Source organism: Lissotriton helveticus, chromosome 7, assembly GCF_964261635.1.
Source record: "Lissotriton helveticus chromosome 7, aLisHel1.1, whole genome shotgun sequence".
Taxonomy (NCBI): Eukaryota; Metazoa; Chordata; class Amphibia; order Caudata; family Salamandridae; genus Lissotriton; species Lissotriton helveticus.
Genome location: NC_136068.1, coordinates 1,954,715,015 through 1,954,741,216, shown reverse-complemented (window position 1 = coordinate 1,954,741,216; position 26,202 = coordinate 1,954,715,015). Strand labels below are relative to the sequence as shown.

The following is a 26,202-nucleotide window of genomic DNA, read 5'->3' as shown; positions in this document are numbered from 1 at the left end:
TATGAAGTGGTATTTGGTAGACCGATGAACATTTGGGGAGTTCCTAAACCATGCCCCATACATGATGTACCATGTGTTCTGATGAATGATTATTTGGCACAGTTCACCGACAGTTTGAGCTCTATCCATCAACAGGTTCGAGAAGCTCTTCCTGACAGATCTACTGGTGAGGCCCACAAACTCTGGCCCGGTGACCATGTGATGGTAAAAATATTTGAGAGGTCGAACAGTTTGGAGGCGAGGACCGGAGCAAGCGCTCCTAGCGACAAGGACAGAGGTTCGAGTGACTAACAGGAAGAACTGGGTCCATAGCACTAACTGTATGCAAGTGTCCTCTACCTTGGTGGAACCTGCTGTGCTGACCGACCATCAAGAGATTCTGGAAACGGAGAAAGGCCACGCTATCTCACCTGACGAATCTGAGGGAGTCTTTCCGGACAACACGATCGCTGGAACATCCCGATACCAACTGAGACCGAGGAAAGAGTCTGCTTTGTTGAAAAAGACTGGTTGAGCTACCGTCCTGGGTTGGTGAAATGGAGTGCCGATGTGGCAAGAGGGGGGATCAGTCTTGCTTAGTGACACCTGTCTTGACCCTCGGTGAAGAAATCTGCTGCCCAGGGCAAAGAGCTCCAACGATTGTTTTAACGACGAAGTGATCATGTCTGCAGAGAGATCAACTGTTGCTAAGAGCTGCAATAAGACCATTTGTGCTGTAGGATTGGTTGTTGCTATGGTGGCTAGAGCAGTAATAACCTGGTTTGTTGAGAAAGTGGCTCCTGCTCGACAGCTTTTGATCGCCACTACTCCAGTACCAGTTGAGCATCATTACTTTACGCTTCCCTACCATGAGCAGAAGCATCGACAATCCTACCTGAACAACACGTTCATTCAGATGCTGCATCACACTCAATGCCACAAATACTACCGACTGTTGGGAGTGTGGGATGATACCTGCACACCAGAAGAATGGAGGAACACCTTTTATTCCTCTTCCTTTCTCGCATAATGGTTCTTGCCAACACTGGTTTGCGCTTTTGTTTGCTTCTGAAAGGGCTAATTTCACAAGGATGACAGTAGGACGGATTAATTATCACCTCAATAAAGTGTGTTATCCCGATGAAAATGGTTATCCTCAAGCTAAAGGGATTAAATGGGAATGGGAGGAGTACCAACCTGACAATATTTCTGCACCATGTTTTCACAAATACGAGAACTATAAAGAAAAATGGACCTTTTGTGATTTCTGTTACCCGAGCTAAAGCAGACTTGTGTATAAGTAGCATTGGGAGAATTCCAGAGGGGAGAAGTGAGTGTACTGTGGTTTTGACTATTGAAGGTGCCAATAACAGCAGTTTCACATCCTCACATAAACCTATTTTGTCTGCGGTAACAAGGGATATTACCAACTACCTGTTGGATAGTCAGGAGTATGTTATATGTCCTTTCTGTTGCCCCCTGTGTTTCGGACACCTGCATCGTATCAGAGACTTCCAGTTGTATAACGATATTTCCAACAACAGAAATAAGAGGACAATAAGTATTGATGAGGTTGACCAGACTGACAACGCTTTGCAACAATATGTTGATTTCAATTTCGGCTTGTTTTTCTTTGTGGGTGCTGCATTTAACAGCAGAAAGATAAGACGATTGACTCGTGTTGTAGAAGCTGTTACCAATCAGACAGCTATGGCACTTGGGAACATTACAGAAGAGCTGCAAGTAGTGATGATTGTAGCACTCCAAAATTGTATGGTTCTTGATGTGATATTGGCTGAACGCTGTGGTGCTTGTCGCATCATCGGCAGCAGCTGTTGGGTTTACATCCCGGATCACTCACCTTCAGTGTTTAATGCAATCTTTAAACTGCATAAGATTGCTGCAGAGATTCACCCAGGGACTGGTACATGGACTTTTTCAAGCTGAATGTGAACACTGTCACTTGGGGCTGGAAGCTACGGACTATCCTATGTATACTATTGGTGATAATATTTACATGCTGTGTATGTATTCAATGTGGCCCCATGCTTTGCTCCATTTGCATCACTGCTTGTACACCTGCTAAAAGAAATGTTGCAGAAATGAAAGCACAACATTTGTTAAATAAAGAGGTCACTGAAATGAACATCAATGTATTTTGGCACCTATCTTGTCTGCCATGTGCTGCCATGTGCTCACCATGTGCTCTGTCCTTCCTTACTGTGGTTTGCTCTTGTATTCTGCCTAGGAACAAACTATATTTAGCATCTTCCACCTTCGCACATGCTCAGTTGAGCTTGCAGCTGTCCATGCAGCTGCCTTTAGTTTGTAACTGTCAGGATGTGTTTACTAGAATAAGCAACTGTTCGCTCCTCCCACTTGTTCACTGTACATTTTCTGTATGACCTTATATGTACCTAAAACCTTCTTCTTGTACTGCCTTCTTTTGAGCCCCTGTGTGGGTATAAAAGGACCATGCTCCTTCTGTTTAGGGTGCTACTTCATACACTACCGAAGGGTGTTTTGTGAATGTAGTTCCACCTCATGAGGTTAATAATTTTTGTATTTTATATTACAGTTTCCGTGCCAACTTCTATCCTATTGGTCTAAGGACTTGTGCAGAGAAGGGCGAACCCCTAGAACCGGTGGGCCTTGCTGACGCCCACCACCACAGATACAGAGGCCAGATCACTGCATTCATCTTAGTAGTTCTTTTCCCTGTGGTTACAGAGTCACACTGGATCTCTTAGTGACTCTTGTCTGCTCCGACTGGCTGTGTTTTGTGTTTGTAGGTGGGTTGGGGGCAGACAGTGTCTGCATATTCACCCTGAATAGTACCACATCATGTGTAAACACCAGCAGTCTATCTTCAAAGTAGCCTTGTTCTACTCCCACATTACTGCCTTGCCTCTAATCCCTAGGACTGAGAAGAAAAGCAACAGGTTAATTGGTGGAGTGTGGGTTACCAGTCCCTCATAAGCATGGTGTGCAGGTCATGGTAGCCGTGAGCTTACCCCAGTCCACCTAAGGCCATAGCACAAGGCCTGTCAGTCAAGCACCCTGACAGGAAGAGACTGGAGTAAGTAAACAGATGGGGAAAGTCCAAGTAGTGCAGCACAACAGTTGTATACAGAGAGAATCTAACAGTGTGAAAGGCATGCAAGTTCAGATTTCCTGAATAACCAAATGCCGAAAACAAAAACTGCATACTGCTACACTAAGAGTAATATACTTATTCCTCATAAAAATTAAATAAGTCGCAAAGCATAAATTTTACCTTTATACTTCTTGCCTAACCGTTCCGGTAACAGACGGGACACATTTCCGCATCTGAAAAACAACAGCGATTACCATAAACTTATAAAATAGGTCCAGCAGTCGACAGAGCAGTCCACAATCACAACACAAGCACATCAATGACATTTACTAAAATACTTCTGACAGTCCAGGCTTTTCAAGCAATGAGATGCTACATTCTAGAGCCTCATTTGGCAGCACATGGCCAACATTGGAAGAAAGTGTCGGAGGACAAGTTGGACAACTTCAGTAACTACTTTAAACAACGGGCAGTGTAACAACTGAATCAAGGTGCCTGACAATGAACAACCCTGGATCAAGTTGGACCGGTTACAACAGAGGCAAATAGACAACCCCCTGGAACACAGACACACACTGCACACCACTGGCAGAGGTAGAAAAGGTCTGTAGCAGGAGTAAAGAGAGGCTTTTGACTGCACAGTCCACGAGGTAAGAGGCTGAAGTAAAAGAGTCCATTCTCTCTGCTGTTGAATAATTCATCTTCAAAGATCTACAGCTCATTGTGATCTTTCACACACAGTCTGTTTTCGCACCCTTCTCTTCACCAGGGCTACCAACAAAAGATCCCAGACTTACCTGGCCACAGTGTTTTTGACATCCTACAAGAGAGAAGAGAAAAGAAAAGGAATTACATTCTCCTCAGGAGTGTAGCACAGCAGATCTGCAATAAATGAGCTGCAATCCTGAACCTTGCAAGAGAGGTGCACACAGGAGAACATTCAGGTAACCCCGCTGCACCTTCACACAGAGAAGGGTACAAGGAGAGTTTACCATGGATGGAACCTACAGGCTGAATGCTGCATGGTCATACACTTCCCTTGATCATAGTAAACTGAACATTGGTAAACAAAGGTACACCTTTACAATTACATACATATAACCCCCAACATTGGTGCACGCCTTTAAAACACACAGGCACATGCGCACTGAGGGGGTTTAGGACCTCCACAGCTCCTGGAGCAGCGACCCTTGGATCAGTCAATGCGAAGAAGCCTATAAAACGCCTGTCCCGGGGTGAAGTCTTGAATGACTCTTGCACCCGTGCTTCTTCACTAACCACTGTATCAATGCAGAAGTGTTTCAGTACCATCTGTACCACCCGTGCTTCTTTGCTGATCTCTCTATCAATGCAGAAGTGTTTCAGTACCTTTTGTACCACCCGTGCTTCTTTAATAGCCTCTGTATCAGTGCAGAAGTGTTTTAGTACCTCTGTACCACCTGTGCTTCTTTTACTAGCCTCTCTATCAAAGCAGAAGTGTTTCCGTACCTTCTGTAGCACCTGTGCTTCTTTAATGTGTTTGCTGCTTCTGTCGGCCGTCGCAAGCACAACCTTCGTATTGCTGTGCACATCCGTTGGCCGCCGCGGCCTCGCCCACTCTTCAAAAGCGCAGCATACTTTTAGCCAAGGTAAAGGGGTTAATAGCCTCAGTATCAATGCAGCAGTGTTTCAGTACGTTCTGTACCACCCGTGCTTCTTTACTAGCCTCAGTATCAATGCAGAAGTGTTTCAGTACCTTCTGTACCACCCGTGCTTCTTTAATAGCCTCTGTATCAATGCAGAAGTGTTTCAGTACCTTCTGTACCACCCGTGCTTCTTTACTAGCCTCTGTATCAATGCAGAAGTGTTTCAGTACCTTCTGTACCACCCGTGCTTCTTTAATAGCCTCTGTATCAATGCAGAAGTGTTTCAGTACCTTCTGTACCACCCGTGCTTCTTTACTAGCCTCTGTATCAATGCAGAAGTGTTTCAGTACCTTCTGTACCACCCGTGCTTCTTTACTAGCCTCTGTATCAATGCAGAAGTGTTTCAGTACCTTCTGTACCACCCGTGCTTCTTTACTAGCCTCTGTATCAATGCAGAAGTGTTTCAGTACCTTCTGTACCACCCGTGCCTCTTTACTAGCCTCTGTATCAATGCAGAAGTGTTTCAGTACCTTCTGTACCACCCGTGCCTCTTTACTAGCCTCTGTATCAATGCAGAAGTGTTTCAGTACCTTCTGTACCACCCGTGCCTCTTTACTAGCCTCTGTATCAATGCAGAAGTGTTTCAGTACCTTCTGTACCACCCGTGCTTCTTTACTAGCCTCTGTATCAATGCAGAAGTGTTTCAGTACCTTCTGTACCACCCGTGCTTCTTTACTAGCCTCTGTATCAATGCAGAAGTGTGTCAGTACCTTCTGTACCACCCGTGCTTCTTTACTAGCCTCTGTATCAATGCAGAAGTGTGTCAGTACCTTCTGTACCACCCGTGCTTCTTTACTAGCCTCTGTATCAATGCAGAAGTGTGTCAGTACCTTCTGTACCACCCGTGCTTCTTTACTAGCCTCTGTATCAATGCAGAAGTGTTTCAGTACCTTCTGTACCACCCGTGCCTCTTTACTAGCCTCTGTATCAATGCAGAAGTGTTTCAGTACCTTCTGTACCACCCGTGCTTCTTTACTAGCCTCTGTATCAATGCAGAAGTGTTTCAGTACCTTTTGTACCTCCCGTGCTTCTTTAATAGCCTCTGTATCAATGCAGAAGTGTTTTAGTACCTTCTGTACCACCCGTGCTTCTTTACTAGCCTCTGTATCAATGCAGAAGTGTTTCAGTACCTTCTGTACCACCCGTGCTTCTTTACTAGCCTCTGTATCAATGCAGAAGTGTTTCAGTACCTTTTGTACCACCCGTGCTGCTTTACTAGCCTCTGTATCAATGCAGAAGTGTGTCAGTACCTTCTGTACCACCCGTGCTTCTTTACTAGCCTCTGTATCAATGCAGAAGTGTTTCAGTACCTTCTGTACCACCCGTGCTTCTTTACTAGCCTCTGTATCAATGCAGAAGTGTGTCAGTACCTTCTGTACCACCCGTGCTTCTTTACTAGCCTCTGTATCAATGCAGAAGTGTTTCAGTACCTTTTGTACCACCCGTGCTTCTTTACTAGCCTCTGTATCAATGCAGAAGTGTGTCAGTACCTTTTGTACCACCCGTGCTTCTTTACTAGCCTCTGTATCAATGCAGAAGTGTTTCAGTACCTTCTGTACCACCCGTGCTTCTTTACTAGCCTCTGTATCAATGCAGAAGTGTGTCAGTACCTTCTGTACCACCCGTGCTTCTTTACTAGCCTCTGTATCAATGCAGAAGTGTTTCAGTACCTTTTGTACCACCCGTGCTTCTTTACTAGCCTCTGTATCAATGCAGAAGTGTTTCAGTACCTTCTGTCCTACCCAGGCTTCTTTACTAGCCTCTGTATCAATGCAGAAGTGTTTCAGTACCTTCTGTACCACCCGTGCTTCTTTACTAGCCTCTGTATCAATGCAGAAGTGTGTCAGTACCTTCTGTACCACCCGTGCTTCTTTACTAGCCTCTGTATCAATGCAGAAGTGTTTCAGTACCTTTTGTACCACCCGTGCTTCTTTACTAGCCTCTGTATCAATGCAGAAGTGTTTCAGTACCTTCTGTACCACCCGTGCTTCTTTACTAGCCTCTGTATCAATGCAGAAGTGTGTCAGTACCTTCTGTACCACCCGTGCTTCTTTACTAGCCTCTGTATCAATGCAGAAGTGTTTCAGTACCTTCTGTACCACCCGTGCTTCTTTACTAGCCTCTGTATCAATGCAGAAGTGTCAGTACCTTCTGTACCACCCGTGCTTCTTTACTAGCCTCTGTATCAATGCAGAAGTGTTTCAGTACCTTTTGTACCACCCGTGCTTCTTTACTAGCCTCTGTATCAATGCAGAAGTGTTTCAGTACCTTCTGTTCCACCCGTGCTTCTTTACTAGCCTCTGTATCAATGCAGAAGTGTTTCAGTACCTTTTGTACCACCCGTGCTTCTTTACTAGCCTCTGTATCAATGCAGAAGTGTTTCAGTACCTTCTGTACCACCCGTGCTTCTTTACTAGCCTCTGTATCAATGCAGAAGTGTTTCAGTACCTTTTGTACCACCCGTGCTTCTTTACTAGCCTCTGTATCAATGCAGAAGTGTTTCAGTACCTTCTGTACCACCCGTGCTTCTTTACTAGCCTCTGTATCAATGCAGAAGTGTTTCAGTACCTTCTGTACCACCCGTGCTTCTTTACTAGCCTCTGTTTCAATGCAGAAGTGTGTCAGTACCTTCTGTACCACCCGTGCTTCTTTACTAGTCTCTGTATCAATGCAGAAGTGTTTCAGTACCTTTTGTACCACCCGTGCTTCTTTACTAGCCTCTGTATCAATGCAGAAGTGTTTCAGTACCTTCTGTACCACCCGTGCTTCTTTACTAGCCTCTGTATCAATGCAGAAGTGTTTCAGTACCTTCTGTACCACCCGTGCTTCTTTACTAGCCTCTGTATCAATGCAGAAGTGTTTCAGTACCTTCTGTACCACCCGTGCTTCTTTACTAGCCTCTGTATCAATGCAGAAGTGTTTCAGTACCTTTTGTACCACCCGTGCTTCTTTACTAGCCTCTGTATCAATGCAGAAGTGTTTCAGTACCTTCTGTACCACCCGTGCTTCTTTACTAGCCTCTGTATCAATGCAGAAGTGTTTCAGTACCTTCTGTACCACCCGTGCTTCTTTACTAGCCTCTGTATCAATGCAGAAGTGTTTCAGTACCTTTTGTACCACCCGTGCTTCTTTACTAGCCTCTGTATCAATGCAGAAGTGTTTCAGTACCTTTTGTACCACCCGTGCTTCTTTACTAGCCTCTGTATCAATGCAGAAGTGTTTCAGTACCTTCTGTACCACCCGTGCTTCTTTACTAGCCTCTGTATCAATGCAGAAGTGTTTCAGTACCTTCTGTACCACCCGTGCTTCTTTACTAGCCTCTGTATCAATGCAGAAGTGTTTCAGTACCTTCTGTACCACCCGTGCTTCTTTACTAGCCTCTGTATCAATGCAGAAGTGTTTCAGTACCTTCTGTACCACCCGTGCTTCTTTACTAGCCTCTGTATCAATGCAGAAGTGTTTCAGTACCTTTTGTACCACCCGTGCTTCTTTACTAGCCTCTGTATCAATGCAGAAGTGTTTCAGTACCTTCTGTCCTACCCAGGCTTCTTTACTAGCCTCTGTATCAATGCAGAAGTGTTTCAGTACCTTCTGTACCACCCGTGCTTCTTTACTAGCCTCTGTATCAATGCAGAAGTGTTTCAGTACCTTCTGTCCTACCCAGGCTTCTTTACTAGCCTCTGTATCAATGCAGAAGTGTTTCAGTACCTTCTGTACCACCCGTGCTTCTTTACTAGCCTCTGTATCAATGCAGAAGTGTGTCAGTACCTTCTGTACCACCCGTGCTTCTTTACTAGCCTCTGTATCAATGCAGAAGTGTTTCAGTACCTTCTGTACCACCCGTGCTTCTTTACTAGCCTCTGTATCAATGCAGAAGTGTGTCAGTACCTTCTGTACCACCCGTGCTTCTTTACTAGCCTCTGTATCAATGCAGAAGTGTTTCAGTACCTTCTGTACCACCTGTGCTTCTTTACTAGCCTATGTATCAATGCAGAAGTGTTTCAGTACCTTCTGTACCACCCGTGCTTCTTTACTAGCCTCTGTATCAATGCAGAAGTGTTTCAGTACCTTCTGTACCACCCGTGCCTCTTTACTAGCCTCTGTATCAATGCAGAAGTGTTTCAGTACCTTTTGTACCACCCGTGCTTCTTTACTAGCCTCTGTATCAATGCAGAAGTGTTTCAGTACCTTTTGTACCACCCGTGCTTCTTTACTAGCCTCTGTATCGATGCAGAAGTGTTTCAGTACCTTCTGTACCACCCGTGCTTCTTTACTAGCCTCTGTATCGATGCAGAAGTGTTTCAGTACCTTTTGTACCACCCGTGCTTCTTTACTAGCCTCTGTATCAATGCAGAAGTGTTTCAGTACCTTCTGTACCACCCGTGCTTCTTTACTAGCCTCTGTATCAATGCAGAAGTGTTTCAGTACCTTCTGTACCACCCGTGCTTCTTTACTAGCCTCTGTATCAATGCAGAAGTGTTTCAGTACCTTCTGTACCACCCGTGCTTCTTTACTAGCCTCTGTATCAATGCAGAAGTGTTTCAGTACCTTCTGTCCTACCCGTGCTTCTTTACTAGCCTCTGTATCAATGCAGAAGTGTGTCAGTACCTTCTGTACCACCTGTGCTTCTTTACTAGCCTCTGTATCAATGCAGAAGTGTTTCAGTACCTTTTGTACCACCCGTGCTTCTTTACTAGCCTCTGTATCAATGCAGAAGTGTTTCAGTACCTTCTGTCCTACCCAGGCTTCTTTACTAGCCTCTGTATCAATGCAGAAGTGTTTCAGTACCTTCTGTACCACCCGTGCTTCTTTACTAGCCTCTGTATCAATGCAGAAGTGTTTCAGTACCTTCTGTCCTACCCAGGCTTCTTTACTAGCCTCTGTATCAATGCAGAAGTGTTTCAGTACCTTCTGTACCACCCGTGCTTCTTTACTAGCCTCTGTATCAATGCAGAAGTGTGTCAGTACCTTCTGTACCACCCGTGCTTCTTTACTAGCCTCTGTATCAATGCAGAAGTGTTTCAGTACCTTCTGTACCACCCGTGCTTCTTTACTAGCCTCTGTATCAATGCAGAAGTGTGTCAGTACCTTCTGTACCACCCGTGCTTCTTTACTAGCCTCTGTATCAATGCAGAAGTGTTTCAGTACCTTCTGTACCACCCGTGCTTCTTTACTAGCCTCTGTATCAATGCAGAAGTGTTTCAGTACCTTCTGTCCTACCCGTGCTTCTTTACTAGCCTCTGTATCAATGCAGAAGTGTGTCAGTACCTTCTGTACCACCCGTGCTTCTTTACTAGCCTCTGTATCAATGCAGAAGTGTTTCAGTACCTTTTGTACCACCCGTGCTTCTTTACTAGCCTCTGTATCAATGCAGAAGTGTTTCAGTACCTTCTGTCCTACCCAGGCTTCTTTACTAGCCTCTGTATCAATGCAGAAGTGTTTCAGTACCTTCTGTACCACCCGTGCTTCTTTACTAGCCTCTGTATCAATGCAGAAGTGTTTCAGTACCTTCTGTCCTACCCAGGCTTCTTTACTAGCCTCTGTATCAATGCAGAAGTGTTTCAGTACCTTCTGTACCACCCGTGCTTCTTTACTAGCCTCTGTATCAATGCAGAAGTGTGTCAGTACCTTCTGTACCACCCGTGCTTCTTTACTAGCCTCTGTATCAATGCAGAAGTGTTTCAGTACCTTCTGTACCACCCGTGCTTCTTTACTAGCCTCTGTATCAATGCAGAAGTGTGTCAGTACCTTCTGTACCACCCGTGCTTCTTTACTAGCCTCTGTATCAATGCAGAAGTGTTTCAGTACCTTTTGTACCACCCGTGCTTCTTTACTAGCCTCTGTATCAATGCAGAAGTGTTTCAGTACCTTCTGTACCACCCGTGCTTCTTTACTAGCCTCTGTATCAATGCAGAAGTGTTTCAGTACCTTCTGTACCACCCGTGCTTCTTTACTAGCCTCTGTATCAATGCAGAAGTGTTTCAGTACCTTCTGTCCTACCCAGGCTTCTTTACTAGCCTCTGTATCAATGCAGAAGTGTTTCAGTACCTTCTGTACCACCCGTGCTTCTTTACTAGCCTCTGTATCAATGCAGAAGTGTGTCAGTACCTTCTGTACCACCCGTGCTTCTTTACTAGCCTCTGTATCAATGCAGAAGTGTTTCAGTACCTTCTGTACCACCCGTGCTTCTTTACTAGCCTCTGTATCAATGCAGAAGTGTGTCAGTACCTTCTGTACCACCCGTGCTTCTTTACTAGCCTCTGTATCAATGCAGAAGTGTTTCAGTACCTTCTGTACCACCCGTGCTTCTTTACTAGCCTCTGTATCAATGCAGAAGTGTTTCAGTACCTTCTGTACCACCCGTGCTTCTTTACTAGCCTCTGTATCAATGCAGAAGTGTTTCAGTACCTTCTGTACCACCCGTGCTTCTTTACTAGCCTCTGTATCAATGCAGAAGTGTTTCAGTACCTTCTGTACCACCCGTGCTTCTTTACTAGCCTCTGTATCAATGCAGAAGTGTTTCAGTACCTTCTGTACCACCCATGCTTCTTTGCTGATCTCTCTATCAATGCAGAAGTGTTTCAGTACCTTCTGTCCTACCCGTGCTTCTTTACTAGCCTCTGTATCAATGCAGAAGTGTTTCAGTACCTTCTGTACCACCCGTGCTTCTTTACTAGCCTCTGTATCAATGCAGAAGTGTTTCAGTACCTTCTGTACCACCCGTGCTTCTTTACTAGCCTCTGTATCAATGCAGAAGTGTTTCAGTACCTTCTGTACCACCCGTGCTTCTTTACTAGCCTCTGTATCAATGCAGAAGTGTTTCAGTACCTTCTGTACCACCCGTGCTTCTTTACTAGCCTCTGTATCAATGCAGAAGTGTTTCAGTACCTTCTGTACCACCCGTGCTTCTTTACTAGCCTCTGTATCAATGCAGAAGTGTTTCAGTACCTTCTGTACCACCCGTGCTTCTTTACTAGCCTCTGTATCAATGCAGAAGTGTTTCAGTACCTTTTGTACCACCCGTGCTTCTTTACTAGCCTCTGTATCAATGCAGAAGTGTTTCAGTACCTTCTGTACCACCCGTGCTTCTTTACTAGCCTATGTATCAATGCAGAAGTGTTTCAGTACCTTCTGTACCACCCGTGCTTCTTTACTAGCCTCTGTATCAATGCAGAAGTGTTTCAGTACCTTCTGTACCACCCGTGCCTCTTTACTAGCCTCTGTATCAATGCAGAAGTGTTTCAGTACCTTCTGTACCACCCGTGCTTCTTTACTAGCCTCTGTATCAATGCAGAAGTGTTTCAGTACCTTTTGTACCACCCGTGCTTCTTTACTAGCCTCTGTATCAATGCAGAAGTGTTTCAGTACCTTCTGTACCACCCGTGCTTCTTTACTAGCCTCTGTATCAATGCAGAAGTGTTTCAGTACCTTCTGTACCACCCGTGCTTCTTTACTAGCCTCTGTATCAATGCAGAAGTGTTTCAGTACCTTCTGTACCACCCGTGCTTCTTTACTAGCCTCTGTATCAATGCAGAAGTGTTTCAGTACCTTCTGTACCACCCGTGCTTCTTTACTAGCCTCTGTATCAATGCAGAAGTGTTTCAGTACCTTTTGTACCACCCGTGCTTCTTTACTAGCCTCTGTATCAATGCAGAAGTGTTTCAGTACCTTCTGTCCTACCCAGGCTTCTTTACTAGCCTCTGTATCAATGCAGAAGTGTTTCAGTACCTTCTGTACCACCCGTGCTTCTTTACTAGCCTCTGTATCAATGCAGAAGTGTTTCAGTACCTTCTGTCCTACCCAGGCTTCTTTACTAGCCTCTGTATCAATGCAGAAGTGTTTCAGTACCTTCTGTACCACCCGTGCTTCTTTACTAGCCTCTGTATCAATGCAGAAGTGTGTCAGTACCTTCTGTACCACCCGTGCTTCTTTACTAGCCTCTGTATCAATGCAGAAGTGTTTCAGTACCTTCTGTACCACCCGTGCTTCTTTACTAGCCTCTGTATCAATGCAGAAGTGTGTCAGTACCTTCTGTACCACCCGTGCTTCTTTACTAGCCTCTGTATCAATGCAGAAGTGTTTCAGTACCTTCTGTCCTACCCGTGCTTCTTTACTAGCCTCTGTATCAATGCAGAAGTGTTTCAGTACCTTCTGTCCTACCCGTGCTTCTTTACTAGCCTCTGTATCAATGCAGAAGTGTGTCAGTACCTTCTGTACCACCCGTGCTTCTTTACTAGCCTCTGTATCAATGCAGAAGTGTTTCAGTACCTTTTGTACCACCCGTGCTTCTTTACTAGCCTCTGTATCAATGCAGAAGTGTTTCAGTACCTTCTGTCCTACCCAGGCTTCTTTACTAGCCTCTGTATCAATGCAGAAGTGTTTCAGTACCTTCTGTACCACCCGTGCTTCTTTACTAGCCTCTGTATCAATGCAGAAGTGTTTCAGTACCTTCTGTCCTACCCAGGCTTCTTTACTAGCCTCTGTATCAATGCAGAAGTGTTTCAGTACCTTCTGTACCACCCGTGCTTCTTTACTAGCCTCTGTATCAATGCAGAAGTGTGTCAGTACCTTCTGTACCACCCGTGCTTCTTTACTAGCCTCTGTATCAATGCAGAAGTGTTTCAGTACCTTCTGTACCACCCGTGCTTCTTTACTAGCCTCTGTATCAATGCAGAAGTGTGTCAGTACCTTCTGTACCACCCGTGCTTCTTTACTAGCCTCTGTATCAATGCAGAAGTGTTTCAGTACCTTTTGTACCACCCGTGCTTCTTTACTAGCCTCTGTATCAATGCAGAAGTGTTTCAGTACCTTCTGTACCACCCGTGCTTCTTTACTAGCCTCTGTATCAATGCAGAAGTGTTTCAGTACCTTCTGTACCACCCGTGCTTCTTTACTAGCCTCTGTATCAATGCAGAAGTGTTTCAGTACCTTCTGTCCTACCCAGACTTCTTTACTAGCCTCTGTATCAATGCAGAAGTGTTTCAGTACCTTCTGTACCACCCGTGCTTCTTTACTAGCCTCTGTATCAATGCAGAAGTGTGTCAGTACCTTCTGTACCACCCGTGCTTCTTTACTAGCCTCTGTATCAATGCAGAAGTGTTTCAGTACCTTCTGTACCACCCGTGCTTCTTTACTAGCCTCTGTATCAATGCAGAAGTGTGTCAGTACCTTCTGTACCACCCGTGCTTCTTTACTAGCCTCTGTATCAATGCAGAAGTGTTTCAGTACCTTTTGTACCACCCGTGCTTCTTTACTAGCCTCTGTATCAATGCAGAAGTGTTTCAGTACCTTTTGTACCACCCGTGCTTCTTTACTAGCCTCTGTATCAATGCAGAAGTGTTTCAGTACCTTCTGTACCACCCATGCTTCTTTACTAGCCTCTGTATCAATGCAGAAGTGTTTCAGTACCTTCTGTACCACCCGTGCTTCTTTACTAGCCTCTGTATCAATGCAGAAGTGTTTCAGTACCTTCTGTACCACCCGTGCTTCTTTACTAGCCTCTGTATCAATGCAGAAGTGTTTCAGTACCTTCTGTACCACCCGTGCTTCTTTGCTGATCTCTCTATCAATGCAGAAGTGTTTCAGTACCTTCTGTCCTACCCGTGCTTCTTTACTAGCCTCTGTATCAATGCAGAAGTGTTTCAGTACCTTCTGTCCTACCCAGGCTTCTTTACTAGCCTCTGTATCAATGCAGAAGTGTTTCAGTACCTTCTGTACCACCCGTGCTTCTTTACTAGCCTCTGTATTAATGCAGAAGTGTTTCAGTACCTTCTGTACCACCCGTGCTTCTTTACTAGCCTCTGTATCAATGCAGAAGTGTTTCAGTACCTTTTGTACCACCCGTGCTTCTTTACTAGCCTCTGTATCAATGCAGAAGTGTTTCAGTACCTTCTGTACCACCCGTGCTTCTTTACTAGCCTCTGTATCAATGCAGAAGTGTTTCAGTACCTTTTGTACCACCCGTGCTTCTTTACTAGCCTCTGTATCAATGCAGAAGTGTTTCAGTACCTTCTGTACCACCTGTGCTTCTTTACTAGCCTATGTATCAATGCAGAAGTGTTTCAGTACCTTCTGTACCACCCGTGCTTCTTTACTAGCCTCTGTATCAATGCAGAAGTGTTTCAGTACCTTCTGTACCACCCGTGCCTCTTTACTAGCCTCTGTATCAATGCAGAAGTGTTTCAGTACCTTTTGTACCACCCGTGCTTCTTTACTAGCCCCTGTATCAATGCAGAAGTGTTTCAGTACCTTTTGTACCACCCGTGCTTCTTTACTAGCCTCTGTATCAATGCAGAAGTGTTTCAGTACCTTCTGTACCACCCGTGCTTCTTTACTAGCCTCTGTATCAATGCAGAAGTGTTTCAGTACCTTTTGTACCACCCGTGCTTCTTTACTAGCCTCTGTATCAATGCAGAAGTGTTTCAGTACCTTCTGTACCACCCGTGCTTCTTTACTAGCCTCTGTATCAATGCAGAAGTGTTTCAGTACCTTCTGTACCACCCGTGCTTCTTTACTAGCCTCTGTATCAATGCAAAAGTGTTTCAGTACCTTCTGTACCACCCGTGCTTCTTTACTAGCCTCTGTATCAATGCAGAAGTGTTTCAGTACCTTCTGTCCTACCCGTGCTTCTTTACTAGCCTCTGTATCAATGCAGAAGTGTGTCAGTACCTTCTGTACCACCCGTGCTTCTTTACTAGCCTCTGTATCAATGCAGAAGTGTTTCAGTACCTTTTGTACCACCCGTGCTTCTTTACTAGCCTCTGTATCAATGCAGAAGTGTTTCAGTACCTTCTGTCCTACCCAGGCTTCTTTACTAGCCTCTGTATCAATGCAGAAGTGTTTCAGTACCTTCTGTACCACCCGTGCTTCTTTACTAGCCTCTGTATCAATGCAGAAGTGTTTCAGTACCTTCTGTACCACCCGTGCTTCTTTACTAGCCTCTGTATCAATGCAGAAGTGTGTCAGTACCTTCTGTACCACCCGTGCTTCTTTACTAGCCTCTGTATCAATGCAGAAGTGTTTCAGTACCTTCTGTCCTACCCGTGCTTCTTTACTAGCCTCTGTATCAATGCAGAAGTGTTTCAGTACCTTCTGTACCACCCGTGCTTCTTTACTAGCCTCTGTATCAATGCAGAAGTGTTTCAGTACCTTCTGTACCACCCGTGCTTCTTTACTAGCCTCTGTATCAATGCAGAAGTGTTTCAGTACCTTCTGTACCACCCGTGCTTCTTTACTAGCCTCTGTATCAATGCAGAAGTGTTTCAGTACCTTCTGTACCACCCATGCTTCTTTGCTGATCTCTCTATCAATGCAGAAGTGTTTCAGTACCTTCTGTCCTACCCGTGCTTCTTTACTAGCCTCTGTATCAATGCAGAAGTGTTTCAGTACCTTCTGTCCTACCCAGGCTTCTTTACTAGCCTCTGTATCAATGCAGAAGTGTTTCAGTACCTTCTGTACCACCCGTGCTTCTTTACTAGCCTCTGTATCAATGCAGAAGTGTTTCAGTACCTTCTGTACCACCCGTGCTTCTTTACTAGCCTCTGTATCAATGCAGAAGTGTGTCAGTACCTTCTGTACCACCCGTGCTTCTTTACTAGCCTCTGTATCAATGCAGAAGTGTTTCAGTACCTTTTGTACCACCCGTGCTTCTTTACTAGCCTCTGTATCAATGCAGAAGTGTTTCAGTACCTTCTGTACCACCCGTGCTTCTTTACTAGCCTCTGTATCAATGCAGAAGTGTTTCAGTACCTTCTGTACCACCCGTGCTTCTTTACTAGCCTCTGTATCAATGCAGAAGTGTTTCAGTACCTTCTGTACCACCCGTGCTTCTTTACTAGCCTCTGTATCAATGCAGAAGTGTTTCAGTACCTTCTGTACCACCCATGCTTCTTTGCTGATCTCTCTATCAATGCAGAAGTGTTTCAGTACCTTCTGTCCTACCCGTGCTTCTTTACTAGCCTCTGTATCAATGCAGAAGTGTTTCAGTACCTTCTGTCCTACCCAGGCTTCTTTTTAGCCTCTAATTCAATGTGGAGGTGTTTTGCAAAGATGTGCAAGCGTGATCAAGTTGCCCCCATGCTGCTGTCATTCAAGGACACATTGGCTATGAACGCTACTTGCGGCTCCCTTTTTTCAGGTCCTAGGTTTTTCTCCAATTAATCCCACGATTTTGAGCAGCAGATTTAAAATTTTTTTTTTTTTACAGAGCTCGATATAGCACCAACTCGACCAGAAGGTATCTGGTTTCAGAGCGCTTTACATGAGAACGCATTCATTTTTTTTAGGAACAGGGAGATTAAGTGATTTGCCCAGAATCACAGGATGTTCAGCGTCATTGCAGAGACTCGAACCCGGTTTCCCAGATTCAAGGTCAACCGCCCTAGCCATTAGGCCAACTCTTCTCCCCATTACCTGGGCTATCCACCCTGAAAATTGTGTCTTTGCACCTGGCAACAAAGGGCTGGTAGTCACATAGCACACAAAGAATTGTTTCTGCTTCCTGCATCATTTTCTTGTACCCTGTAAGCAACACAGGAGTGCCCTTCTTACATAGTGTGTACACGGGTCGTTCAGCCTATGCGCTTGGCCATTGGAAGAAAGATGGTAGATCTACTACTTGGTGCATGTGGAAATGTGTTAGGACCTTGGATAAGCAGTGTGAGTTTGCCTTTGTAACTACCCAGTTTGTGTTTGTAGGCATGGTTCCTGCACTGGGAGCTTGCAACTCTTCGCAGTGAAGTGATGGAAATCAGGAAAGCTGTCTTCAGGGTTAGAAATCAGAGAACTGTCTTGTGTACAGGGTCCAAAGGTGCTGCCATTAAATGCGTTAGCACTAGATTAAGATTCCACATTGAAGGTGGGAGTGGTCTTTGATGGTGCGACCCACTGTCCCACTTCCTTTACAACATATCTATTAAAACGTTCCTGTAACGTTTTCTTACAGTGCCCCAGGTGAAAGCCACTACAGCTGCCAGGTATAGCTTTGATGATGTGTATACAAGACCTACCTCTAGCAGGAGTGTTCGGTATTTGACAATAGTAAGATCCCCAGTCAGCACGTTTGTGTTATTCTTACACCAGCGGATGAACCTCTTCCACTTGGTTCTAAGCATTTAAATGTTACTTCCTTCCTAGCCTCCTTGAGTATTTCCAGGCACCTTTATGGTAGACCGCGGTGTGGTAGTTGGTACGATTTTTAAAGAATATTTGCATTTTGCAATAATCGACACTTGGAAGAAATTTCACAGAAAAACAGTCAATGGTTCCCAAGGAAGAAAATTCAGGTTACTGGTAAGTACAGTTAAACTTACTTTTCAGGGTCAGTACTGGGCTGCAAGATACACCACTGAGGTCTCCCCTGATAACAGGCGAGTAAATCGGAACTTGTAGTTCGGCTGATTTTAGAGGAATATTATAAAGGTCCAAAACTCCACACTTAGAAGAATTTCCAAGTGAAACCAGTCAATGCTAGCCTATGGAAGACAAGTGAGTTATCAGCTTTTAGGTAAGTACTCGACTGGCAGAGTTAAGGTTCTGGGCATAGACTCAGGGATCTCCCAGGGTCGGGTAGGTACAGTTGGTTCACCCTCAGCAGCACAGGGGCAGCCAGGTGCAGAGGTAGTTAGGCCCAATAATATCCAATGCGAGGCAGGGGGCCTTCGGTTGGTGGCTGCTGGCTAGCAGGCCACACAGCTGCGGGAGCTGGGCTCCTGGTCACTTGCTCAGGGCAAATGGGAAGTAGGATAGGACAAAGGTTGCACTGCCAGAGGCACTCGGGCAGCTGGGTGCAGGGTGCTTTTGAGCCGTCGGGCGCTCAATGTTATACAATGGAGATTGTTAAAAGTGAACAAAGGCTGCAGGCTCGCGGACGGAGGATCTTCAGGAGCGACCAACACTTCAAGGGGTAAGTTGAGATCTTGGAGGTTAGGTAGGCACCCAGGAGTTGAGCACAGGGGGCCGTGGAGCGCCTGGTGCAAGGGTGTCTTTTTTTTAATTTTTTTTTTTTTTTTAATCGGGAAATCTTACCCTCAGCTGGTCGCGGTTGGAGGGGTCCCTGGTTCTGAGGCTGCAGGCGTCATCTGGTTCATCAAGGAGGGTCTTTGGGCACTGGACTTCGGGTCCCAGTCGCCGGGGGGACATCCTCGTGGTCTTGATTCACTCCAGCACAGGCCAGGTTTGGTGGGTGCAGAGTCTGCAGGGTTCGCAATTCCGGGCTGATGCCGGGGCATGTTACTTGCTTTGAGCAGTACCACTGCTCGTGGGAGACCCAGGTAGTCCGAGTCACAAGGCAGTCGGGTCCTCCGGGGTTTTTGAGGTGGCTGGAGACAGCGGGGTTTAGCAGGGGCAGATTCGAGGGTCAACAGGCCGGTAGGGCCGGTGCCAAATCAGTTGGTGTCTTCCTCTTTTTAGCAGCTGCTGGGCAGGTGTTCTTGGTCCTGGGTCTTCTTTCTTGTTTTGGAATCTGGATCGGAGTAGGGAAGGTTCAGGATGCCCCTGAATACTAACTTTAGGGGCATTACAGGTAGGGCGAGGGCAGGGACCAATAGGTCCCTGTCCTGGGGTGAGTACACCCCTGCCACGTCGTCACCACAATGATGAGACAGACGCCGGTTCTTCATTTGAGGAGCTTTATTTAATGCAACCCTTCCTCCTCTATCCCTACTCTATTCTGCCCTTATTCAGCTTCCCTCGACTCCTCCTGTTCCTGTTCCTCTTCCTCCTACGGCTCCACCCCCCAACCACTAGACTGCTGCATACTTCATTACATCTCCCCCTTTCTTAATAAAACAGAATTGAATTATAAATGCTTGCAGTTCCTCAATCAACCGCACAGGTCTGCGGATGGTCCATCGGGGCGCAACTGAGGATCAGGAGTACCTCTCTCAGGGTAGACAGCCTTTACAACGAAACTTTTACAACGAACTACCATTACAACGCAACTTTTACAACGCAAACCATTACAACGCATAGCGCTTGGGGGCGCTCTAGGATAGGGAATAGGTTTAATGTACTATCCAACACCTTCCCTACTATCCACGGGGACTGGAGTTGGAATAGTAAATTAAACTATTCACTATCGAGCGCCCAAAAGCATTATGCGTTGTAATGGTATGCGTTGTAAAACTTGCGATGTAAAGGTAGGCGTTGTAAAAGTATGCGTTGTAACGTCATACGTCCCTCTCTCAGGTTCATCAGGAGTCTGTATCAATATCCGACTGCTGCGGCCCGGTGCCTCAGAATCATTGTCCTCCGAGGTTGGTTCAGTCAATAGTTCTTTTATGCTAGGGCTGCACTTCTTAAATTGTGTCACATTCCTGGTGACTCTTCTTCCATCCGTTTCCGCTGTGATCATGGTTCCTTTCTGTTTCAGAACCTTCAGTGGGGTCTCCCGATACTTGCACTCAGTCTTTCTCTGCTGCTCTTGCCGTACCAGCACCCAGTCTCCTTCACGAATTTCAACGTGAGAGGCTTTCTGGCGTTTGTCCGCATCTCCTTTCATCTTTTCCTTCTTTAACCTGTCCAGAGGAGACATGACATCAGAGTGGTTCTGCAGATATTGCGGGTGAAGTCTATTGCTGGGAGTGTTCGTTGTTGAGGTGAGCATCCTTGATTGGTTTGTTAGTTCTGTGGATGTAGAATGGGGTTTCTGTTGAGAGGGGGTTTTGTTGTTTCGAAGCTTCCCGAGAACAGCTGTCGGCTCTGGGACCCATTTACTTGCTCCGTTTGCCTCACCCACTCCCACTTGCGTTTGGGGATGTTGAAGCCTTTGACCATCCGGGCATGTGCATGCTCCTTTCTCATCCCCCTTTCCTTGAGAATGGCATGTCTCTGTCAACACATTTTTGCCTTTCTTACAGAGTGATGAGACAGCCTTTTCCCAACATTTGTCTGTAATGTCCCATACATTCGTTCTCATTCTGCACGTTCTTTGACTCAGCCTAGCTGACCACTTCAGAGGTGAAGGTATATTATTCATATCTTGAGGGTAATATAATTGACATGACATGTTGCGTGGTGGGGTAACGAATAGTTTCTTACCGGTCGGTGTAGTTTTGCAGCTTGAAGAGCTTTCTGGATTCACTATGCTGTGCATATTCCGCAATCTGGTGGTTGGGTCCGGAATCGTAGTCTTTTTTCTCTTTTCTCTTTTTTTGTCGTAGCCCAGGTGGGAGTCGACGTCCCACCATTTGGTGTCCTTTCGGTGACGTCGGCGTGCTTCCGGCGGAAGCTACCACCCTTGGGCGCCATCTTCGGATTCTTTTTTCTGTCTCTTTTCCTGGTTTGTCTTTGTAGTGAATCCATGGCTATGTATGTTAATTGTTTTTTCAACGTTAGTGTTTCCACGTATTTTGTAATTGTTCCAACTTGCTTTTTTTTTTTCTCATGTTGTTCCACCCTCTTTTCCAGCCTCATCTTTCTGGCGGAGGCGGGTGGGTTCGCTAGTGAATCCAGAAAGATCTTCAAGCTGCAAAACTACACCGACAGGTAAGAAACGAATAGTTTTCTTACCTGTCGGTGTAGTTTTGCAGCTTGAAGATCTTTCTGGATTCACTATGCTGTGCATTATTCCGCGGTCTTGTGGTTGGGTCCGGATTCGTAGTCTTTTCTTTGTTTTTTTTTTTTTTTCTCTTAGCCCAGGTGGGCGTCAGCGTCACACCCCCATGGGTGTATTTCCGGTGACGTCGGCATGCTTCCTGCGGAAGCTCCCACTCTTGGGCGCCATCTTCGGGTTCTTTTTTTCCGTGTTTCTTTTCGTTTCCGAAGTAATGGCAATGTTCTATTTAGTTGGTATTTTACCGCTTTGTACTTTTTTAAAAACCTTTCTTTTGTTAACCACCTCTTCTCTCTCCAGCCTCATCTTTCTGGCGGAGGTGGGTGGGTTCGCTAGTGAATCCAGAAAGATCTTCAAGCTGCAAAACTACACCGACAGGTAAGAAAACTATTCGTTTTGCAGCGTGAATCTTTCTGGATTCACTATGCTGTGCATAGATTTCGTAGCGGTTTCTCATTTCTGTGGCGGTTGGGTGGAAGATGAGCGTTGGGTATTGAATATGTGCTGTAGCACCTTCTGACCAACTTGAGCTTCCTTGTTCATCTGTATGTCCACACAGTAGTGCTTCGTGAACGTGTGCACCGAAGCCCATGTTGCCGCAAGGCATATGTCTTGTATGGGTGTGTTAGCCAGGAAGGCTATTGTAGCGCCCTTTTTCCTAGTGGAGTGGGCACGTGTCCCCTCTGCTAGCTCTTGTCCTGCACGCTTGTGGCAGAGTTGGATTGTCTGTGCGATCCATCGTGCAATTGTCTTTTGGTTACTGCTTTTCCCATGTAACTGTTGGCAAATGACACAAAGAACTGTTTTGTTTTCCTGTGTCCCTTCGTCCTTTCGATGTAGTGCATGACTGCCCTTCTGGCGTCCAGGGTGTGCAGAGCTCGCTCAGCGGCAGTTGTTGGTTTTTGGAAAAAACTCGGTATCTGTATAGACTGGTTCATGTGGAATTTAGATACCACCTTCGGCATGAAGTTTGGGTCAGTCCTCATCACAACCCTGTCATTGTGTATTTGTATGTAGGGTTCTTGTAGCGTCAGAGCCTGAAGCTCGCTTACTCTGCGTAGGGACGTTATTGCAACCAGAAAAGCTGTTTTCATAGTCAGCATCTTTAAGGACGCCTTGTGGAGCGGTTCAAAGGGCTCTTTCATGAGTTCCGTTAGGACTATGTTCAAGTTCCATGCAGGTGGCGGCACCCGCTTGGGCGGTGCGATCCTTTTCGCCCCTTCTAGGAATCTCTTCACCACCTGTGATGTGAAGAAACTCCTGCACGTTTCACCCCTTGTGTAGGCGACTATTGCTGCTAAGTGAACCCTCAAGGAGGATGAGCTAAGGTTCTTCTCCAGCAAGTGCGTCAGGTACTTTAGCACTGTGGAGTCCCTCTTCATCTTATTGTGAAGTCTTTCTTGTCTACACCATATTGTGAACCTCTTCCATTTCGCAACATAGCACTTCCGAGTGCTAGGCCTTCTTGCCTCCCGCAGGACCTTCAGTGTACTTTCTGGCAATCTTAAATGTGCGAACTCTATGTCCTCAGGAGCCACGCTACTAGGCTCATGCTCTCTGGCTCTGGGTGCAGCACCTCTCCGTTCTGCATGGAGAGTAAGTCTTTCCTCCTGCTGAATCTGTGGGGTGCACACTGTGTCATCTCCATGATCTGCGAGTACCATGTCTGCCTCGCCCACTGTGGTGCGACCAGTATCAGTGTCATGTTGCTCGCTCTGCACTTGCTCAGTACTCTGTGCATCAGTGGTATCGGGGGAAAGGCGTAGGCAAATGTCCCTGACCAATCTATCCATAGGGCATTCCCCAGTGACCCCTCCTCGGGCTGCCTGGATGCGAAGTTTCGGCGTTTTGCATTCTGGCGTGTGGCAAACAGGTCCACCGATGGAGTTCCCCATCTGTCGAATAGGTGCCTTGTCTCCTGAGCATTGAGCTCCCACTCGTGGGATGCTGAAGTCTGCCTGCTGAGCCAATCTGCTTGTATGTTGTCCTTCCCTGGCAGGTGTATGGCCAGCAGGTCTATCTTGAGAGGGATTGCCCACCTCCATATCTCCTGTGCTAGCGTTGAAAGCGGGGCTGACTGGGTGCCCCCCTGCTTGTTGATGTAGAACATCGCAGTGGTATTGTCTGTTTGTATCAACACCTTGTGATTGTACAGTCTTGTCTGGAAGGCTTTCAGTGCAAGGAAGATTGTCTTCAATTCTAAGTAATTGATGTGTTTTGTGGCATCCGTCGGTGTCCACAGTCCTCTCACCTTGAGCTCCTCCATGTGAGCGCCCCATCCCTTCAGGGATGCGTCTGTGGTGATGGTCACTGTTGGCGTTGGGGGCGTTAGAGTCTTTCCCCTTGCTATGTTCTCCATGGTCCACCATGTCATCTCCTTCTGCACTGCGTGCGTTACAACCACTAGATCCTCCCAACTGCCTGTAGCATGTGACCATTGCTCCTGTAGCCATTCTTGAATGGGTCTCATGTGGAGTCGTACATTCGGTACCAGGTGGATGCATGATGCCATCATCCCCATGATCTTGCTCGCAGTCCTCACTGTCCGAGCTTGTCCCTTCCGGTAGAGGCGAGTTTCCTTCACCAGCGCCCTCGCCCTCTTCTCGCTGGGGAACACCTTGCCCTGTAAGGTGTTGATCTGTGCTCCCAGGAAGATCTTCACTTGTTCTGGCTCCATTGATGATTTCTTCCAATGGATGGAGAACCCCAGGTTTATGAGCGTGCTGGTCACTATGTGCGTGCAGCTTGCATTTCTGGTATGAGTTTGCTTTCACCAGCCAGTCGTCCAGGTAAGGGTATACGTGTATCCCTTGCCTTCTTAGGTGCGCTGCGACTGCTGCGAGGCACTTTGTGAAAACTCTTGGTGCCGATTTCAGACCGAAGGCCAGTGTCGTGAACTGGTAGTGGCTTTCTCCGACGGTGAACCTGAGCATGTGTTTGTGCTTTCTGTTCATTGGGATGTGCAGGTATGCATCTTTGAGGTCTATAGTGACCATGAAGTCCCCGATCTGCAATTGTGGGAGCACCTCTTGCAGGGAGGTCATTTTGAATTTTTGCGTTCTTATGAATTTGTTCATGAACCTTAAGTCCAGAATGGGTCTCATTGTCTCGTCTACTTTTGGTACCAGGAAGTACGTTGAGTATACTCCTGTGTTTCTTTCCTTGAAGGGTACCCGTTCTATGGCCTGCTTCTGCAGGAGTTCTTTTGCTTCTTCCTGAAGGCACTGTAGCTGCTTGCCTGCTAGTGGCTTTCTTTTTGGTTTTCTGCTTGTTGGCCTCCCCTCCAACTCTATGCAGTATCCGAATTGGATAATGTTGAGGATCCATTTGTCTGATGTGATTTCTCTCCACTCCTGGAGGTGGTATCTTAATCTTCCTCCCACTGGTGTCCTGTGGTCGTAGGTGTCTAGTTTGTCTTGACCCATCTGTACGTGCTGCCCCCTGGGTTCTTTTTTGCGGGCGGGCACACGGAGTTTTTTGAAGTCACTTGGAGGTGGGCTGCTGGCCCCCTCTTCTATTTTGCCCCCGTCCATTTCTCCCTCGAAAGGACTGGCCTCTTTGTTGGTACTGCCAGGGCTGCTTCTGATGACCCTGCTGAGTCTGCGAGTCTGCCTGGTGCGTTTGCTGGAAAGCCTGGTGTGATGTACCTGGCTGGTTTCCGCCTCTCCCGCCGGGCCTCCGTGACGGGGTGCCCCTCTTGTTCCCTCTGAACTGCAATGCCCCCATGGATCTTGCTGTTTCGTTATCTTTCTTCAGTTGGCTGAGTTGTTCATCAACTGTTGGTCCGAAAAGCGTGCTGCCGTTGAACGGTGTGTTCAGGATGCTGTGTTGCACCTCCGGTTTGAAACCGGATATCCTGAGCCAGGCGTGCCTCCTTTCCGTGACGCCCATCATCATGAGCCTGCTGGCGGTGTCTGCCCCATCCAGGGCCGTCTTAAGGCAAGAATTTGCCGCATTCTTCCCCTCTTCAATCAGCTTTTCGGCTTTCTGCCTGGCATCCTGGGGCAAGTCCTTCACCAACTGCCCCAGGCCCTCCATGATTTGGTACATGTGCCTGTTTATCAGGGCGTTGGAATTAGCCATGCGCCAGTGGGTCGCGGCATTCCGTTCGATCCTTCTGCCCACCAGATCCATCCTTTTGCTCTCCTTATCCGGTGGTGGGCCCGAGGTAGTGGGTACGTTAGCCCTCCTCCTTGCTGTGGCCATGATAATGGAGTCTGCGGAGACCGTGCCCTGAATGTAGGCCGGGTCCTTTGTGGCATGCTTGTACTTCTTCTCAGTTCTGGGAGTTACTGCCTTGCATGTTGCGGGCTCCCTGAAAGCTTCCTTCCCCTGAGCCAAGACGCTCTCGAGCATTGGAAGGAACTGGCTCCTCGTTTGTGTTGGGAGTAATGTTTCTAGAAGGAAGTCTGCTTTCTGCTTCTCTTCGTCGAGCTTGAGCTTGAAAGCTGCTGCGGCAGATTGTATCACCGAGTTGTAGGCCCCGATGTCGTCCGGCGGCGAGGGCCTCGAGGGGTAGGTGTCGACCACCTCCTCCGGGCTGTCGGTGTCGACATCGATGTAATCTACCTCCTGAAGGTCAGAGGGTGCCGACTCTGTGTCTGTCCTGCCCTCATCTTCCTCCCCATAGCTGTAACTTTCGTAGGGATTCTCGTACTCCTCCTGGTCGTCGATCACCTCGACGTCCTGGTCTTGCTCGGTGACTTCGGCGACCTCTTCTTCCTCCTCGACCGCCTCCATCACTGGTGGCTTGGTCTAGTGAGGGATCGTGAAGGCTTTCCTCTTTGCGTCGAAATCTTTCTTCCGCTGCATGATGTTCTCCATTTCTGCCTCGAGGCGCCTTCTTTTCTTTTCCATCTCGGCCGCGTGTTCCGCGTCGGATGGGTCGG

At 46.7% G+C, this 26,202-nt stretch overlaps 1 protein-coding gene across 1 annotated transcript in view; it reads right to left on the bottom strand.

The window, feature by feature from the left end:
• Positions 1-26,202, bottom strand: part of LOC144770977 (E3 ubiquitin-protein ligase TRIM39-like) — a 159,363-nt gene that overhangs the window by 41,662 nt on the left and 91,499 nt on the right. Inside the window, exons 4-5 of the mRNA XM_078655843.1 lie at positions 3,874-3,896; positions 3,257-3,309 (exon numbers count right to left, since the gene is read on the bottom strand). Of these exons, the coding sequence (XP_078511969.1) occupies positions 3,257-3,309; positions 3,874-3,896 (76 nt within the window). The remainder of the gene's footprint in view (positions 1-3,256; positions 3,310-3,873; positions 3,897-26,202) is intronic.